The sequence below is a fragment of the Marmota monax genome, unplaced genomic scaffold (genome assembly GCF_021218885.2).
Source record: "Marmota monax isolate L192 unplaced genomic scaffold, Marmota_monax_Labrador192_F-V1.1 WCK01_AAM20220418_F8-fsc00030, whole genome shotgun sequence".
NCBI classification, from domain to species: domain Eukaryota; kingdom Metazoa; phylum Chordata; class Mammalia; order Rodentia; family Sciuridae; genus Marmota; species Marmota monax.
In genome coordinates, this window is record NW_026691988.1 from 15497064 (window position 1) to 15517066 (window position 20003).

The following is a 20003-nucleotide window of genomic DNA, read 5'->3' on the forward strand; positions in this document are numbered from 1 at the left end:
GCTGATGTGATGAAAAGGCCCATGTTTGCCATAACAGCTTTCTCTTTAGTGAACTTGACCGGAGTTCTTGAAGGCTTAATGTTAGTTTCTTTTCAGGTCAAATAACTGATAATAATGTCTTTACAAGTCATGGCAGTTAGATGAGATTGAAAGAAAATTAATTATGAGGTCCAAGGTTCTATGTTAGCATGTTACTACCCTCATTTGTAATGGGATCTGCAAAATCTTTTTTTTGTCCTTACGGCAGTAAACAAAAACCCAATCTGTCATGAAGTGCATGTGTCATTTAAGATGTTGGATAATTTGGACAGTAATGAGTGTTCCTTTCCATTTCATCTCCATATTATGATAGGGCTCCCTATTATAGTAAGCCATAATAGGGAGATGAAATGGAAAGTTATAGCATAGTAAGAGTTATTTGCTTTTTAAAAACGAAGTGTCATGTCTATACTGTGAAGATAGAGTTCAATTTGACTATATTTATTATGTTAGTACATGGTCCTCTTTCTTCTTCTTCTTTTCTTTTTTAATCAAACCACTGTACTATAATTTAGAGAAATAGTAGTAACTGTCATTAGATAGCAAATTAGACCAAATATGTATAAATATTTTAACATTTTTTGATGAAAAAGTGGGCTTAATTCATTTTCTTGGCTCTATCCCAACAGAAGAATTACATTCTGCTACCCTGAATCTAATCCCTAGTTTCTGTGGGATGAATAGCATTTCATATTTTTTTAATATTGCATGAGGTTTATGGCACTAGTGAATTAATGCCCTAAGATTACAGCTTTGGGTGAGAGGTTTTTTTCCCCCTCAATATGAAAATCATTGAGGAAATAAAAATGTTCTTTTTCTGTGTGAATATGCACTAATTTTTAATGCAAATGTATACATTATTAAAAACAATTGAATTCAGTCTCTGTTATAACTTTCTGAGAAGCTACGTGGTTGGTTGGTTGGTTGGTTGGTTGGTTGGTTGTGGTGATGGTAGGAGGGTTAGAAAGGAGGTTTTTTTTTGTTTGTTGGTTGGTTTCCCATGGTCTTCCATATGTTGAATATATTTACTAAACAATATATTATGTGGAATTAGACTTGTGTTTTGGGGTGATTTGTAATTTTTTCCTAAGCATAAGTCCATGTAGGAACCCAGATATAAATAAACTGGAACATTATGCTCAGTGAGAGAAGCCAGTCATAAAAGACCATGTATCATATGAATCCATTTCTGTGAAGTGTCCAGAATAGACAAATTCATAGAGACAGATAATAGATTAGAGCTTGCCAGGCTTGGGCGATGGATAGTAGGTATGGAGTTTCTATGGGGGGTAATGAAATATTATGTTCTTAAATAGTGGTGATAGCTGTTCAGCTCTGAATACACTAATAACCACCAAATTGTACAATATGTGCTGCCTCGTTTAAGGCATACTGGATAAAGAACTTGGTGTCTTGACCACTGGCCTTTTCTCCTGCCCACCCAGCTCAGAGTGGAAATTGGAGACCTGGATGTACTTGAAAACCACTAGCCTAGGAGATCGAAACCTTTCCATTGCCAGGCTTAGAGACAGTCCAAGTAAAAGCTGGAGTACATTACTTCATCAAGTATTTCTCTGTATATTAACAATGTGCTAAGAGCAGACATAGAAATAATTGGGCCACAAATGCTTATCCTAACATAAGGTTCTTCTTTTGGCATTTCTATTATGAAAAGCTTCTTCCCTTACCCATTTTTACAAGACATTCAGAAGCAGTCTATCTATAAACTAAATTATTGTGGTACCTACTATAAAAGCTATGAGTGTCCTCTGCAGTTGAGGGTATATGTTTTCAGTTTTATGCTCAGTCCCAGATAATCATTCTCTGCATTTCCTTCTTGACTCCCAACTTTATTCTCTCTCCTGTTCTGCTTGATAAAATCTGAATATCCACAGACCACCATCTCTTATAGCAACCCATTTTCTTACACAAAGTTGCCTTGATTTCTTTTTTAATTTGTTTTCTTCTGCATGTCTATTAGATGTCTGAGATGGTTTGTATCCATATAACTTCAGATCCTTATAGTTCATTTTCAGTTAGCCAGAAAATGTTTTGACATTATAAATCTGGAGTCAAGGCCTAATGATTGTGCAGGTCTGTCCTTGCTGGGAGTTATTTGTTTTAATAATGTGAAAATTGATGATGAATTTTAGTTCATAACTGGCTTTGGGATTATTCATGCCTATGTTCTTTGCAAGCCTAGAGTAGAATCAAAAGTTTCCCTCAGTCTTTATTAGAAGCAAACATATTTAGATGGAAAGGGAGTATCCTAAAAAGTAGCACAGCTATGTAAATGTCAACTGATTAGTTGTTTTAAAATATAGCTATATTTTAAAATTTCTCTTTTCAAAACAAGTTTGTATGAGTCCTGGGCAATACTTGTTGTGAAATAAAAGACAGGCTGTGGGCAGGAAGCACACAGCAGAGTAAATAAATAACATTTATCACTCAGTTTATGTTACTAGTCATCATCACTACTTTTTAAACATCAAATCATTTTAGCAATAGAAATTAAGCAATAATATTTCTAAAACTAATTTAACTTTTTGATTCAAGTCATAAAATATTGGGGAAATGTCTAGTTTTGGTTTATTTTCAAGAGAAAATTTGAAACATCAATCACTGGATACATTTAGTGAATGCCAGTTGCCATGTATTTCATAATATCATGTATAATTCCAGAAATTCATAAAACTAGCAAATGGTTAGTATTAAATTGCATCAGTTTACTCTGATTTCATCGTAGAGAATAATCTCCTTTGATTTTCATGAGAAGTGTAATTTTTTCAATCTCATAGACAACATCTGGGGAAGATGTTCGAGACTTCACAAAGGTGCTGAAGAACAAGTTCAGGTCAAAGAAATACTTTGCTAAACATCCTCGGCTTGGCTACCTGCCTGTTCAGACGGTTCTTGAAGGTGACAACTTGGAGACGTAAGTTCCATTTTTAATTAAATATTCTATGAACATTTACACCTTATGTGTTGTTGTTTTTTGGGTTTTTTTTTTAATGTTAGTAGCACATGAGAAATTAAAACCAAAAAGATTTGTGTTTCTGTCTTGAGAGGTAAATTCCTTGGAATCAGTCTTTACAGTTATGAATCTTAGTTATTTACATTTGACAGTGTTGCAGCTTAAACACATTAATCTTGTATGTGTTTCCAAACTGGTGACCTCTTTTCTTGAGCATCTCTTTTCCTTTTAAAAGTACTTAAATAAAATTTTAATATTAGTGCTTTCTCATCCCCTTTCCCGTTTAGAGTTGTTTTTACAATGTCTCATAGTGCATTTTAATCTTTTTTAATAGAAATTTATTAATCATACTCAATCTCTTGCTTCACAAACTCATCTATGCTAAAAATCTTATCGAAATCTCATTACCTTTCTTATCTCTTTTCTGTTAAAGATGAAGGCAGCAAAATGAAACAGCTTTATGTAGTACATGCAATAGAAAATTTCAAAGTATATATTAATTTTTTAAAAGTGTATATTTTGAGTTGACAACCATAAATAAAATTCTAAAATACCATAATTGCTATGGGATTTATAAAGCTAAGTAAAATAAAAATGTATAGCTTGAATGGAAAAGGAAAAAAAAAACGGCTTTAAATGAGCTAGAAGAAATGCAAGGAAGTAATTTTATGTTGCTAAACAATTGTATATGAAGATCAAAATTGAAAAAAATAATTAAGTCTTTGAATCACTTTAAGACAATGTAAAAATGCTTGCCAAGGCCATGCTTTTGTGGTTGCATCCGGGGAAATGAACTTGTATTGCTAATCATCACCAGAGTGGCTTGTCATACTTCATTTTATTTTGAATATGAGAGATAATCAGAGAATCGTAGTAGTCCAATGTGTTCTGACAGTCAGTGTCTCAAAAATGTCCACAATAGACCAGGTGACTTGGTCTGATATTTTTTTCTTTTATCCCCACGGTAGCCTGGTAGAACAGGAGCTTTTCTGAATTTCTGAGCACATGAATCTTTCTTTTATATGTAGAAAGGTCCATATAACACATGCACATGTAGAGTATAAGAAAGAATTCAAACTTTTTGATAATTCTGCTTGATAACAAACTGTGTACAGTTCAGGTATGTGACATTCCTAATTGTTTTTTTCCACTGTTCACATTAGAACAAATTTTATGAGATCAATGTTAGTTTAAGGAGAGCTATTTAACTAGCAGCTTGTGGGGCTGAGGCAGGAGGATTGTAAGTTCAAAGCCAGCCTCAGCAACTTAGCAAGGCCATAAACAACTTAGCAAGACCCTGTCTCAAAAGAAGAAGAAAAAAATTGCTGGGGATGTGGCTCTGGTTAAGCCTCCTGGGTTCAATTCTTCATACCGGGAAAAAAAAAAAAAAAAGCTATTTACATATATTCAGCAAATGTCTATTTCTGCTCATCTCTTTTGTTTGTGGGTATGGTTTTGCCTTTTTGTTTAATAATTCTAGTAAAATAATTCTGCTAACATTATTCTTCTAATAAGTCTGCTAATAATTCTTGTTTTATTATAGAATTTACTGTTAACCAAGCTGAACATCTTATGATAAGCTTTTACATCTCTTTATATCAGATCCAACTAACCTTTGTAGTGGCTTTCTAAACCATAGAATTACCACTTGGTGCTTTAATTTTTAGGGTCATTTGATAGGTTTGAATTAAGCAATGTACCTTGTGCTCTTTTGATAAACCACTGGCATCTTGTGTCCCAAATATCTACATCTTTCACCTGAAGCATGCAGGTAGATATATCTTTCATACTCTTTTTAAATACTTTCAATAGTTTGCCTTTTGATGTCCAGTCATCATTGGAATCAATCGTGTCAGTATGAGTGACTCTTTTAACGTGCAAATTAACAGAAAAGCATGTCAAATGATTTTATGCACAAATTTTGGGGTACATAGCTAAAAATACCTCACGTCATTGTACATAAATTTATCAGTGAGAGGGAAACAGGAGAAAGAAAAGGAGGAGTATCAGATTAAATCAATGCATAGGATCCTTATTGAAGAAGATTTATGAGCTGCTGAATACAGTGGGCAGATGTTCTTTTTCAAATCCTAGTCGGAGCTCTTTGGATTTGGGGTAGTTCATTTGTCTCCTGAGCCCTTTCTAGTACAGGGCCACTTCATCTTCTGGTGAGCGGGTAGTAAAAAGTTTGATTACATTTATTCTCCTATTTGTGGGAGGAGAACATTGTAGAAAAACCAGTGAAGTGGTGAAGGTGTTGAAGTTATTTATGGAGCTGATTAGAGTTTTCTTTCGCTTCTTTCTCTTTCATCTTGTAAAATGTCATGTTTTATCCTCCGACTAGTGATTATATGTATATGCATGAAAAATATTTATGGGAGAAAAAAGAACTATTTTTTAAAGGGGTTAAATATACCCAAGCTAAGGTTTATTACATTAGTTTCATGACAATTTATGTAAGCTGTTCCAAAAAATAAATAAGTGGAAGTTGATTAAAAAGTGTATAATGGAAAACAAACCTGAGAAACAAACTAAAATAAAAACAAGAGTAATTTGAGAGCTGTGAGAGATGATTATCCACTAAAATTGTTGGTTAGGTTGATTTCCTTAAAGATTCAAAGAGTAAAATAGACACCTCTCTCTGGTATTGGTAGAAGTGAATAGATGAGTTTCATAATTAAAAAAAAAAAAAAAAGATTTTGCTAAAGCAAGAACCAGTTCATAGTAGGAGTGGTTATGGTTGCAGAAGCACTGGGCTGGGAGGAAGTAAGAGTTAAGCTGAGATCTGAAAGACGAATAAGGCAACTTGTGATCGATTGGTGCACTTAGAGGGAGATAGGGAAAGTTTGGGGGCAATGTAAGCATTTTCAAAAGGATGGAGGATGATAAGTTTCTGAAATGGGTGGGAAGCCCAGAATAGTGGCAAGAAGTGAGTGGAGAAAGAACCAGAAGTCAGAAAACGAAGGGCCTTGTAAGCCACACCTGAGCCTTTGGAGTTTATCCTCAGAGCTGTGGGGAGCCATTGAGAATTTATATATAATAGAGCAGCTGGGATCCCAGTGACCTGCTTTGGGACATGTGCATTGAAGAAGGCAAAAACCCAGAAGCATAAGTAACAGACTACTGAGAATTTAAGGCACTCAAAAGGTGCCTTAAACATCACAACATTCTTTGAAGTCTGGGTTTCATTTCATATATTATGAAGTCTAACAGATTCCAATTCCTTGCATTATTTATGTGAGATTAACCAAAACACCCTGCTCTACCAGCACACTGTAAAACAAGGAGAGGCTGTAGTATAAGTCTGTGCTAACACACCGATTGGTATCACCACCATCAGAATTAATGACTATATTTTCAATGCTGGGGTTTGAATCTAGGCCTTAGGAATGCCAGGCAAGCCCTCCACCACTGATCTGCATACCCAGCCCTAGTCTCACTTTCAACCCTCATTAATAACCACAGGTTCTTACTACCCAGTAGAGCCTTATTTTTCCCTTCTAGAATTAAATGTGAAAGTTTATCACTTAATGTTTTTTTCTTTTTCCTTCAAGTCAAAATTCTTTGAAGCCTAGGAAGCCCTAAAGTTAGATTTTTTTTAAATCTCTGTTTCTTTTGCTAGAAATTTTCCATAAAAAATAAACTTCTTTCCAGAAACTCTTCACACGGTTTTTTGCCCCTGCCATCCTTATCTTAGTTCATGAATCACTTTTGTTCTAACTGAATTAACTTCACAAGAACCAGTCAAGCAGTTTCACAAAGCTTTCCCAAGGTCTCTTCAGATCAAAAATACACATTTTTCTTCCGTTTAAAGTTCATGTCAAATGTTGTTGCACACTTGAATTTAGCAACAATCTCAGGCAGTTACTGTTTTTACAAAGTGTGTAGCCAGTCAGCCTTCTGACATTTAACCTCCTTATTTCAGGTTAACGAAAAGAAGTGATGTAAAAAGAGTAACGAATAATACTGTTTTTTTTTTTTTTAGTTGTTCTTGTATCTATTTTGCACCTGTATAATTAAGGCTACTTACAGATTAGATATTCTGACAAACACAGGGTGGTTAAATACCTATTTTTGAAAGTAGGTCTGAAGACTTGTAGTTTTTCATCCCCAGAAGATGACCTTTCATCTCTTTTTAGTCTTTGCCATGCAGATATTGACTTGTGCTTCACAGTCAGAGATAACGACATCATTAACTGTCTCTTAGGTATGGACATAAAATAGAACTAGGAGAACCAAGGAAGTCTAGAATAATTTTGCTTCAATCTGCATTAGCTTTTGCAGGAAACTGTATTTATTTATTTAATTAAGTATAGAACTAGTGTTCTTTGTACTTTTTAATTTCTACATTTGTTGCCCCTCCCCCTCCCTGGAAATAAAAGTTGGGGTTTGAACTAGGTTGTTTTTTTTATTTTATTTTTTATTTTTTTAGTTTACATAACACAATACCTTTTTTTTTTCCCTTTATTTTTATGTGGTGCTGAGGATTGAACCCAGTGCCTCACACATGCAAGGCAAGTGTTCTACCACTGAGCCACAACCCCACCCCCTGAACTGGCTTTTATTAGGATCAAATGTTTTCAGAGGCATTTTATGGAGGCTTGGGGATTCCTAGGCAGTGTGAGAGACTGGGGCTGCCCCTTGGGCTCGGAGTGGTGCTGAACAATCCCACTTCAGACCCAAGCCCCTGAGTGGAGCAGAACATGTTTTCATGTGTCAATTTCCTAGATTGAAATTCCGGAGGAAATTTTGTCTGAAGACAAAATATCCTGCTCTAGAGATGTTGCTTTGGTTTTATTGATGCTGTGGCAATTTAGAGGACAGTAGGAGAGGGCATGTAGGTTGCATCTTTTTCCAACTATCTGTGAAATGGAGATACTTTGTGTACACCTGGGTGTGAATTTTTCATTTAAAATTGGATGAAGAATCAGAAAAATCTAAGTTTACTTCAACTCTGCCATTAATATATAATCAGGTATTACATATTTAACTACACCTTTCTGATCAAGCTTCTTTTCCAGGAAAAACAAGAATATGATTACATCTTCTCTCAGAATGATATAGAATGCTTTCATTAACATTGTTCTAGCATTTTGAGCTATTATAGAACATCCTGAGTTTTTTTTCTTAGTTTTTAAATGTATTTGCTATCCCCCTGTAACAAATGTCCTGTTAGATCTAAGACCAGCAAGGCCCCTACAGACACTTGAACACACAGCATCTTCTCTAGCATAAGCTGTGACTTCTGTTACTTTTGGTTTCCCCATGATGGATGTCAGGTAGATGTATGAGTGGAATGCCCCACCCTTTGTCTGGGACTGCTCTGAAGTGTTGTTCTGTGACTTTTGTCTCCTCTCCCCTCCTTGCAGTCCCGTCACGCTCATCAGTATGTGGCCAGAGCACTATGAGTGAGTATTCACAGCCCAGTGTTGAGCTTGGTGTTCTGATCAGGCCTTCTAGCATGCGGATGATGACTAAACTACTGTTGTAAAGTAATACATCTACACCCTGGGTAACAATCCTGGTGGTTTGTTTGCATGGCAAATTCATTATTTATCTAGACTAAAACTAACATCCCTGCTAATAACATCTATCAGTATTTGACATAAAAACACCCTTTGTTTTTTCCTGAACAGCCCTTCACAGTCTCCTCAGCTGTTTCACGATGACACCCATTCAAGGATAGAACAGTATGCCACAAGGTAAGAAATTTGACAGGGGGCCTCTGCCCCACTATCACCCAGGATAACATCTATTTCTGTATTAATCTAATACTATTAACCTATCTTCATTTAAGGAATGTTCTTCTGCAGGAGCCGCAATTCCATTATATTGGAATCTGGGCTCTCTTTGCATTGCAAGTTGCACTTTACCAAACACCTGTGCTATATTATGTGAAGAATAAATCTCAATAGGCTGTGATTACTGAGCTCATGAGAATCCAAACACGGTACAGGCAGGATTTAGATAATGTAACCCAATTTTGGTGAATGAAAGCAGGGATTGAAAGTACTCTCAGGAGATGGTACACCTATGAATTACAATATATAATTAAGTTCACACTAATGCTTTATTATAGGGGTTTGTTTTCGAGCTCCTAAGCAATATAAAATATAGGGCAGTCTTGATGGTGTGCACAGATTTTCAGTGAAGTAGTTAACACTAGGCATTTATGGTCCTAGTAACTGGCTATGCTTGAAAACACTAGTTTAAGGGTCACAAAACTAGTAACATTTGAACTGAATCAGGACCAAGTAGAATTTTTGGAGAAAGGGTTGCTTAGGCTGATGGGAAAATATATTCAAAAACATTAGACTGGGAAAGAATGTGGCTTGTTTTCTCAACTGCAGAAAGGGAAAGGGTGAAAGAGGGAGAAAGCATGGGTAGCAGAAGTTGAGGTCTGAGGGTGAAGGGCCCAGTTGTTAATGAGTTGGGTACTGTCCCTAGGGAAAGGAAAGTTGTAGAGGGCCTTTGAAAGAAACATAATTGGATTTGTGTGGGAATATAACCCCCCTTCAATGTAGAAGACCAGCTAGAAGGCCTGCAAGATGGGTAGGGGACAATACAGCCTGGTGGAAGATAGAGGCCTAAGGCCTTACGGCAGTGGTGATAGACATGTAGCTGGACGTTAGATGCTACTTTAGTTTTATAATCTTGTTAGCAGATTCGAACCCTTCTCTGTTAAAATTATGGCAATGACTGCGGATGTGCTCTCAGTTGACTATGTTCTCTGCAACCACGTTATCTGATGTCCTTATTTTCATTTTTTCAGACTGGCCCAGATGGAAAGAACTAATGGATCTTTCCTCACTGATAGCAGTTCTACCACAGGAAGTGTGTAAGTAAATCATGAAATTAGAGCTGCCTGGGGTGGATGCTTCTTGTATGATGGCTGTCAGAAATAATCTTCATTGACTGTGGCTTTGAATTTTGATCCCAATCAAAATCGATAAGTGTGGTTCCAAGATGTCTAAATGGATTTTATGCTTTCAAGCTATGATAGTATAAACTTGATTTTTTTTTTTACCAAGTTTTATATAAGTTAATGAAAAACAAATTCTACATTGGTCAATCAGTCTGCATCAAGCTAATCAAAATGTTTTATTCATAGCAACAGAATATTGATAATTATGGCATTTCTTGTTAATTTTGCAAGTGTAATTCTATAAGTTATATGTTCTGTCTGCAGAGTTCTCTTTCTTCTGCTTGCTAACATTTTCTCCATAATCTGTGCATTTAGCAACACTGGCCCACACATGTTTGGAAGTATACTCACTACCCTTCATTGAAAAGTAATTCCTTGCCCATATTTTATTTTATTGAATATAGGAAAAGACTCGTTGACTTTATTTATTTTGTTAATAGAAGACATTTTATTTCAGCTGGGCACAGTGGCATATGCCTATAATCCCAGCAACTCAGGAGGCTGGGGCAGGAGGATCGTAAATTCAAGCCAGCCTCTATTTGCTCTTTTTAGATATGCATGACAGTAGAGTGTATTTGAACATATTATACTTATATAGACTATAACTTATTCTAATTAGGATCCATTCTTGTGGTTGTGCATGATGGGAAGTTTCGCTGGTCATGTATTCATATATGGACACAGAAAAGTTATGTCTGATTCATTCTACTGTCTTTCCTGTTCCCACTCCCCCTTCCTTCATTCCCTTTGTCTAATCCAATGCACTTTTGTTCTTTCCTCCTCTCTCCCTTGTTGTGTTTTGTGTATTGACTTTATCTAGCCAAATATTTTATATTTGATCATCCTACTGTTGGTGTTACATATCATCTTTCTTTTGAAACTTTTCTTGGCTGTGTAATTCACATTAATTCTGAAATAATGCCTGAAAACCTTCAATAGTGTCATGTTTATGTGACTTGTGAAGGTTCATTGTGGTTTGGTGGGAAGGTATAAGGTAGGCAGAAAAGTTATATTACATAGTACTTGGGTTTTGTTCACTAAAAGGGACTATGGAGAGGCAACTGGAAATAAGCATTCTAATATAGAAAGTCTCATTTCAATAATTTTTAAGAATTTTTTTATCATTTGGATTATAAGTGTCTCAGGACACTTCTTAATTTTAAATTTTAAAGATTAGCATCATAATACCTGGCAATAATATATTAATTATTTATACTTTGTTCTTCAGGTACTATGAATGTGAAAAATTTTCCAAATCAAGATAATAATATATTCATAATGCTTGTCTCAAATTTTACTATTGTTTATGTCCTTATGGTTATTTATTATATCAGTTGGGGGTGGGCAACTGTGTGTCTTTTCTTAATTCCATATCCAGTGCCATCACTGTCGCAAAATTGGCCATGATGGAAGTATGCCAACCGCAGAACTTGGGACAGCTACTGATTGAGGCATTTTTCTTTTTCTTCTGGAGAACATGTGGTTGAGTGTTAATTAGTACACTACTGCTGTATACCCAGTATGATAATAAATCTACAGTACTATCTTCATAAATCTTAGTCTAGAGGGCAGAGAAGCAAGTGCTTATATGGAGAAGAACCTGGTGGAGGCTCCATTTGGACAGGACAGTGCTCCTGAAATGTCCTCATCCTAATCCTAAAACTATGAACATGTGCCTTCACATGGCAAAAGGGACTTCGCCAGAGTGAGGAAGGATGTTGGAATGGGGAGAGTGTCCTGAATTATGCCTGGTATAACCACAGGGGTCTGTATGAGGGAAGGAAGGGTCAGAGACGAAGATGTGAGGAGGGAGGAGAGGCCAGGTAGAGATTCACAGATGCCTCACTTCTGGCTTTGAGAATGGAGCAACACATGTCACTGTAAAGTGCTGGAAAAGGCAGGGGAACAAATTCTCCCTAGTATTTGAGGTTAAATTAATAGTTTCAGACTGTCTGAACCTCCAAAGAGAAATTACATTCCAGTTATGAGTGCATCAGTATTTTTCTGATGAATAATAAACCTCATTTTGTGAACGCCAGTAGGGGAGGTTCTGTGCTCTCTCACAGTTTGAATCACAGAGTGTCCTGGGGTTCTTTTCCTTGGAAACATGCAGTGATTTACCATTTGGGTGAGAAGGCTGATAACAAGCCTAAATCACATAGGCCATACCTTAGATCCCAAGCACAGTGATTTGACTTGGGATGGTCCTCTTTCCTCCTTACCTCTAACACTTACTTATTTAAATATTTCAGTTTAACATTTCAGTCAGCTTTATGGTCTGGGTGAGTGAGTTTTCCTACAATAAATACTGAAATATCACAATAGAATTTCAACATTTTCTCATTGTTATCCATTTCCTCCTTGGCAATAGCTTTATATTATGTGGCAATCTGTTTTCCCTTCCTTTTCTTGTCAACCAAGTAAAACAACTATTTATTCCTAGCTTATTACAGAGGAAATCTATTGCTTAAGTAGCATGAGGTAGAGAAGTCTCATTCAGATAGCCAGGGGTAATTTTTCTTCTCCCTTAAGGCCATCTCCTGTAGGATATTTAGGAAGAGAGGGTGGCATTACATCCTGCTTGTCCTCAACCTCTCTGTGACCATAGATTTTGCTCTTGGGTGTCCCCTCTTCTGCTATGGGTCCTGCTCTCCTTGTCACATTGCTGCTATGACAGCTGGCACACATGGGCTGCTTTCCCCTGATGGATGTTGTCCCCTGAATGAGCAGCTTCCTGGAATGGTAGAGCAAGTAGAGGCCTGGCCTTCCCCCCCAACACATCCATGCCTCACTCAGCCCAGATGCCATTACAGTGAGATGTGAGGGTGTATTTGATTCCCTTAAGCAGCACAGAAAATTAATGGGAGAAAATATTTTAAACTATTTACAGAAAAGTATATTTTTGTATCACTTAAGGCACATTTTTCTCCAAAGTGTCATATGAAATTATAATTTTTTTAAATTAAAATAATTATGTGTTTAGTTAATATATATGAAAACACACATACATAATATGCAGGTCAGATCAGTGATTTTATAGATAGTGGATAGAATAAAACAAGTAAAAATTATGATATCTCAATTTAGAGTCAATTAAAAACATTTCATAATTGAAGATAGTTGGATGTAGCAACATTTAGGAGCATGATATGGAAATTATTGAAGTTTGTAAAATGCAGATTGGAGCATCGAGCCCTTAGAACATTTACTCCATCACAGAAGAGTCTGCCCTTTTGGTAGATATGTTTGCCCTTGAGTTCCTAATCCATCTTTTACCCAGAGAATCTCTGTCACTTAGAAGAAAACAGTGAATCTTACCCACATTTATACTTCCCTTTCACAAGCACTAGGTGGGGTTGTTTAATGCCCCAGGAGCAACAGCAGGACAGTTGGTAGTGGCTTTTGGGTACTCTGGGTCCTGTAGGGAAGCACAAAGTGTTTGTGAGACTGACAAATCAAAGTCTACTTGGGACAACTGGTCCACTTCCTAATCCTTGGGTTTGCCACACAAATTACTGCTGGGAAATTGCAGCTCCACCCAGGAGCAAGCATCTGTTTCTTATGGGACCTTCTTTCAGTAGGAAAGAAGTATGAACATACTCTAATGCCCTGACCTTTTCCTGCAAGTTTCCTAAAGTTCCAGTACTAGTTGCATCATGACACTGTCCCAAGAGACGGTGGATGACAATTTTCAGAACCACCAAATAGGATTCCCAGCTTCTGAATGAGGGCTCAATGGTTTCTCAAGGTTGTCTTGACTCTGGCTTCATTGTCAACCCTGTGTTTTGAGGTAGTCAACATCAAGGGACTAGGAAGTTTTTGTTGATGGCTGGAACAGTTTGAAAACCAACTCAGAAGTGCCTTAAGCAAAAGATGGTGTAGTGGCAAATTTTCTCCATCTTGAACTCTGCACTTGTGAGGTTATTATTATTTCATCTGAGCCGTGAAGAATAGTCTTAGGTTTCTCTTCAGTAATATTGGCATACAGTGCCAGGCCATGTGCTCAGCCCTCTGCACGTCACTAGGGGGATTGGCACAGAAAACCTTTGGGTTGATAATCTTGTTTACATTGTTAGCACCATTTTACAGATTAGTAAATGGAGACCCAAGGAGGGTTTAAGGATCTTGCCCAGAGTCTCATAGTAATTAATGGAGTTGGGATCATCCCCAAGCAGTCTGTTTGCAGGCATGGGCACTCCTGGCTATGCCACTGTGGGCACTCCTCCTGGCTTTGCTTTGTGTTGAGAGAAGGAGGAAGGGCTTCCTGGGCAGAGCAGGGAGCATCTGCAGATCCATCCAGTCTTCCTGGAGGTCATCCTTGTCCTTGACCCATTCTGTCCATTCTGTGTCCACACCCAGCTTCACACTTGAGATCTAGCTAGATTTTCATTACAAGAGCTTTTATATTTCAACAACCCATCTTATCAATCTTTTAAGCTTGGCTTTGGGTAATCTCATTCTTTGGCAAGAAAAGAATCTTATACTTTGAGGTAAGAATGTTGAAATTTTCTGAATGTTGAAATTTTTCTTTAACTTATCCAAAGTCCTTTCAGTTGCTTGAATCTTCAGTAGCTGCCGTTCTACCTACAGTTCAGGTCTTTCACATTCCCTCACATTGGTACAGGGGAAGAATATGGTCTCACCCCTGTCGCTTTTATCCTCCATGAAACTCTTTTAATTGTTGGTTGTGCCACCATATTTCATGCACTTATGGCCTACAGTATGAACCAACTTTACAGATTTTTATCCACATTATACCCTTTTATTTGAAAGTCTGACTCTGCACCAATCAAGGCATTAACTTTGAGGGTACTAAGTGACTTTGAATGAAGAATTAAGCAACCATATTTCAGTAAGGGCAAGACCCAGGACTGTCCTGGGGAGTCTCAGAAGCTGGAACTCAAGGATGACAGTTTCTTAGTCCCTTCTTCTCAGAATGTCCATTTCCATCTGCCCTCTCCCTTTGGTGACACTGTCTCCTATGAAAGGATAGAGGGAAGAGGCCAACCGTGGTTTGTATTGGCATTATTGTTGGCAAATCTGAAGCCTAAAGCAGAACAATCCTTAAAAGGAGGAAAGTTTTTATGTCTTGTTTACTTCCCAAAGGTCATTGAGTGAATCACGGTTCATCATCTGATAGGTGTTAATTTTATAATCTAGATAGTATTTACCATGTGTGACAAGTATAGTATAATTGTATTCTATCTAATGGTACTTCTTGGTGTAGACCTACATTTTTTAAACATTTTCTATTTTAGCACTAGGCACAGTATTGATGTTTAATGACCCTAATCTAGTACGTCATGTACTATCTGCAATTAAAGAGTGTGCTCTTGGTTTTTACTACATATATAATTAAGAACTAGAATGTATCTATTTTTGTATCTAAATTTTAGGTCTATTAATCTGAAAAAAAATTTAAGATTAAAATTATATGTTATATAATAATTATTTTTAAGTTCTTATTTTTGTAAGAACTGCCTTATTTCTCTTCCAGACACATTAAAGAAAGAATATAATGTTAGAGTAAATGATAATTATAATATACTAAACACCATGAACCTTCCAAAAGAAATGAATCTATGGAAATGTTGACAAGAACATGCATCTCAAATCTAATTTTGACTGGTGCCATAGTACCTAAATCTTTAACACAAAATTTAATTAATGTAAATATTGAGCACTATTGTGTTGGTTGGTGTTTGCATAAATGTTTTAAGGGCATAAATTATGCAGTGGTGTTTATGGCACAGAGGAGCGCTGAGTCAGAATCTGGTTAAATCATGGCCATGAGATCTGCCAGCAGCTTATGGGGGGTCCAAGTTTTCCTTTTGCTTTTGATGTCCTTGTTTCACTTTAAAAAAAAATTACTTTAAGTTTTTATCATTTTCTTTTAGGCGTAATATTAATACGTATCATATAACTAATTTTAGCCAATATGCTATTTATTGGCTAAAATTTAGCTCTTATTTCAACACCTGAGATGACCGTTACTTCTATTCTAATTTCTATTGTCCTTACTCATCCTTCCTTTGTTTTGTCATATAAACAAAGACCTTTGCCAGTCCAAGTAAATGATCTGGCTGGTTGATTTAGTCTGCTTTTTCACTGCTGTGACCAAAAGACCTGACAAGAATAAGTTTAGAGGAGGAAAAGTTTATCTGGGGGCTCGCAGAGGTATCGGTCCATAGATGGCCGGATCCATTGCTCTGGGCCTGAGGAGAACATCTTGGTGGAAGACTGTGGTGGAAGAAAGTGGCTTAGGACATGCACCAGGAAGCAAAGAGAGACTGAGTTCATCTCACTAGGGCATATCCCCCAATGACCCACCTTCTCCAGCCACACCCTACCTGACTAGAGTCACCACTCAGTTAATTCCCATCAGGGGATGAACACACGTATTAGGTCAAGGCTTTTAATATTTATTTTTTTGTTTTAGGTGGACACAATATCTTTATTTTATTTTTATGTGGTATTGAGGATCGAACCCAGTGCCCCACACATGCCAGGCGAGCGCACTACCGCTTTGAGCCACATCCTCAGCCCAAGGCTTTTATAACCTCTGAAATTTCTTGCACCGCCTCACACAGGAGCTTTTGGGAGACACCTAATATGGAAACCAGAACACTGGTCTTATGAATGACTTAGTTGGTTAGACATTGCCCCATGGTCTCTGAAATTTAATATTTTGGACAGCAGGGGACTAAATCTTTTTTATTTACAAATGATTTGCTGTTTTGATTTCTGGCTGATTCCCTGTGATGCTTTATCCTTACAATATAGAAGGTTTCTTGGGAGATATATGTAAATATTTTTCTTCTTTCTTTTCTTTTTTTTTTTTTGGATGCTCCATCTCTTTAGTTTCTGTGCTCAGGTCTCTTTTAACCTGAGACATATTAACAAAATCATGTTCTACTGTGCTCTTCCTTTACAGTTACTTAATTTTATACCCACTATATCTTTGTGCCTTGTTCATTGGTCCTGTCAGTATGTTCGTCGTACACCTTTAATCCTCCCTCACTGTTTCTCTCTCCATATGAAGTAGGTGGTGTGCCTCCACCCACGCATGGCTTATGATCCATAGCAGCTAAGTGGCGGCTCAGGGTGTGGATTTGTTCTTCTCATCCCCTGCTTCTGCCTCTTTGTAAATGGTTAGGGTGCTGGCCCTTTGCTTCCCATCAGGAGAATGCACTCTTCTCCCAGGCCTCCCCACCAGGTTTCTGTCCCACTACATGGACAGCCTGGGAGCCTTGGACCTGGTTTCAAGTACTACTCCTCTGCAGTGGTGGTAGATCCATTTTCTCTCTCTAAACCTGGAAACAAATATGTGATTCTTGTAGCAGCTCCTTCATCTATGTCCCAGTGATGTTCTGCTTTCTCAGGAAAAGAAATCAAAGAGTGATATCTTGTCTGACTTTAGCCCTTATCACCCTCTTTTGATTTTTTTTTTCTTTACTGGGGATTGAATCCCCAACCTTATGCAATGCTAGATAAGCAACATACCACTTGGCTACATCCTCAATTCCTTAAAATTCATTTGATGGAAGCTGGGCACAGTGACTCATGCCTGTAATCCCAGCAGCTTGGGAGACCGAGGCAGGAGGATCACCAAGTTTAAAGCCAGTGTTAGCAACTTAGTGAGGCCCTAAGTAACTTAGTAAGACTCTGTCTCAAAAAAGGGCTGGGGATGTGGCTCAGTGGTTAAGCGCCCCAGGGTTCAATACGTGGCACCAAAAAAAATAATAATATTAATTAATTAGTTAATTAATTAGGGCTGGGGATGTGGCTCAAGTGGTAACGCACTCACCTGGCATGTGTGGGGCACTGGGTTCAATCCTCAGCACCACATAAAATAAAATAAAGATGTTGTGTCCGCCGAAAACTGAAAAATAAATATTAAAAAATTCTCTCTCTCTTCTCTCTCTTTCTCTCTCGCTCTCTCTCTCTTTAAAACAATTAATTAATTAATTAATTTGATTGAGGGATGGAAGATTAGGTGGTATGTATGTTTATATTATGGTCTTAACCAAAGTGTATAACCTTTATTTAAAAAATATATATACATACACACACACACACACACGCACACATACATGTACATATATATAGCTATAGTTTATGTGTGCATGTGTGTAGAGGGGTAAAGGAAGGGATAGAAGAGTGAGATGGAAGCAAAATACACCACCATGTGGCTTGTACAAGATCTTTTTTAAAAATTTATTTATTTTAATTAGGTATGAGAGCAGAATGCATTTTGATTCATTGTACATAATTGCAACAGAACTTTGCATTTCTCTGATTGTACACAATGCAGTGTCGCACCATAAGTGCAGTCATACATGTACCTAGGGTAATAATGTCCATCTCATTCCACCATCTTTCCTGCCCCCACATGTCGTGCAAGCTCTTGAAAGCTGCTTGGTGAGCAAAGCCCTCACATTCCTTCCTGGCTTCCTTGCTGCCCTCTGATCCCTATGATCTCTGTGCTTAGAAGGAGGTCACAGCTTTTTAAAGAACTCACTGACCACAGATATAATTTGAGTCCCTTCTTCATCAAAATAAACTGCAAGATTCAGAGGGCTGGATTTTCATATCAAACTCAAAAAGAATCAGAGCACTTGCTGCACGTCAGCTCACTAATCAGCTCAAGAGCATGAGTAATTTCAAGGTCCCGGAGAAGCAAAGAAAGGCCGAGCTCCCAGCACCCAGTTCTTCCTGGCTGTCTTATGATATGGTCTGTCCACAGAGTGATAGAGGAGGTTGCTAAGAGATACGTGTATCCACATCACTTACACAGAAGGATCCAGTGACAGAATTGCTCCATTTTATACTCTGATAGCTACATAACTTACATGAGGTTGTCCAGAAGCAATATCTTACAATAGATTCTAGGACTTATTTAGCAAATAACTTGTTTAGCAGAGCAGGTACAGTCTGCCAAAGGCCTTCTCCATTAGCAGTAGCCAGGAGATCTGGTATTCACACCTTTACAAGAAGATCAGACTGCATCTTCCTCATGCAGGAGAAGAGATTCCAGGTTTTCCTTCCCACAATTGGATCAACTTTGTCTACTCTGTGATGCTTCTGCTTATGTCGATTGCTATTCCTCTCCGCTATTGATAGGTCTAGTTCATGAGACAAGTAGTCAGGTAAATGAGAGAATTCCAGGGAATTCAATTTAGTCAATGCTTTAATGTAGAATGATTGATCCTAAAAGTTACCTACTGATAATACCAAGTAAAACATCTACAATTATCACTTGTGCTTAATTACCTAAATAAGAGACTGTAAGGATGGTAAACCCTATTCTGTGAATTATAAAGTATTTCAAAATTGCTTACAATGAAATGTAAATGCTGAAGATAGGGCCGTCAGTTTAGTGTATGTCAGTGGTCTTTTAATCTGTTCTTTTGACATTTGGGGAGTGATTTTGCCCATTATATTCTTTAAGTGTTTCATGTTAACTCTTTAAGCCTTACTTTTATTAACATTTAAACCTTATTTATATTAACTGTCATGCCTTATTTTTTTCTGCTGAGCACAATCTTTATTCTGAGATTCATGGGAAATCACTCTTAGACTAAGACAAGCATGAAATGTCACTGTGCATCATACATTTGCACTGATAATGACTGTCTTGCTTGAGTTCTAAAAGGGAGGCTGTGCAGCACAACTACACAGGGGCTTGGCCCAGCCACCAACCTGGGCATCATCATTTCTACTTCCTGTTTGTCCAGAGACGTCGCCATTCCAACACAAGCTTTTGTGTCTGTGCCCCTTGTTTTGCTAGGGAGGACGAGCATGCCCTCATCCAGCAGTACTGCCAGACGCTCGGTGGGGAGTCCCCGGTGAGCCAGCCTCAGAGTCCAGCTCAGATCCTGAAGTCTGTGGAAAGGGAAGAACGTGGAGAACTGGAGCGAATCATTGCTGACTTAGAGGAGGAACAAAGGTTTGCTAGACTCAGGAGAAGAAAACTTATCACTCTTTCTTTCATGTCGATATCAGGGTGTTCCCTGCCCATCTTCTTTTCAGAACGATTGTTCAAAATGTCACAGTGGAATCAAG

The 20003-nt window shown here is 37.5% G+C and overlaps 1 protein-coding gene across 10 annotated transcripts in view; it reads left to right on the forward strand.

Moving 5' to 3' along the window:
• Positions 1-20003, forward strand: part of Utrn (utrophin) — a 513444-nt gene that overhangs the window by 478362 nt on the left and 15079 nt on the right. For 7 of the 10 annotated variants that reach the window (XM_046450838.2, XM_046450847.2, XM_046450858.2 and 4 more), the window contains 5 exons: positions 2838-2974; positions 8383-8421; positions 8650-8715; positions 9786-9851; positions 19729-19887. In XM_046450838.2, coding sequence (XP_046306794.1) covers positions 2838-2974; positions 8383-8421; positions 8650-8715; positions 9786-9851; positions 19729-19887 — 467 coding nt within the window. Of the gene's footprint in view, positions 1-2837; positions 2979-8382; positions 8422-8649; positions 8716-9785; positions 9852-19728; positions 19888-20003 lie in introns of those variants that run through there. The other 3 variants (XM_046450850.2, XM_046450884.2, XM_046450866.2) reach the window with 2 other exon arrangements.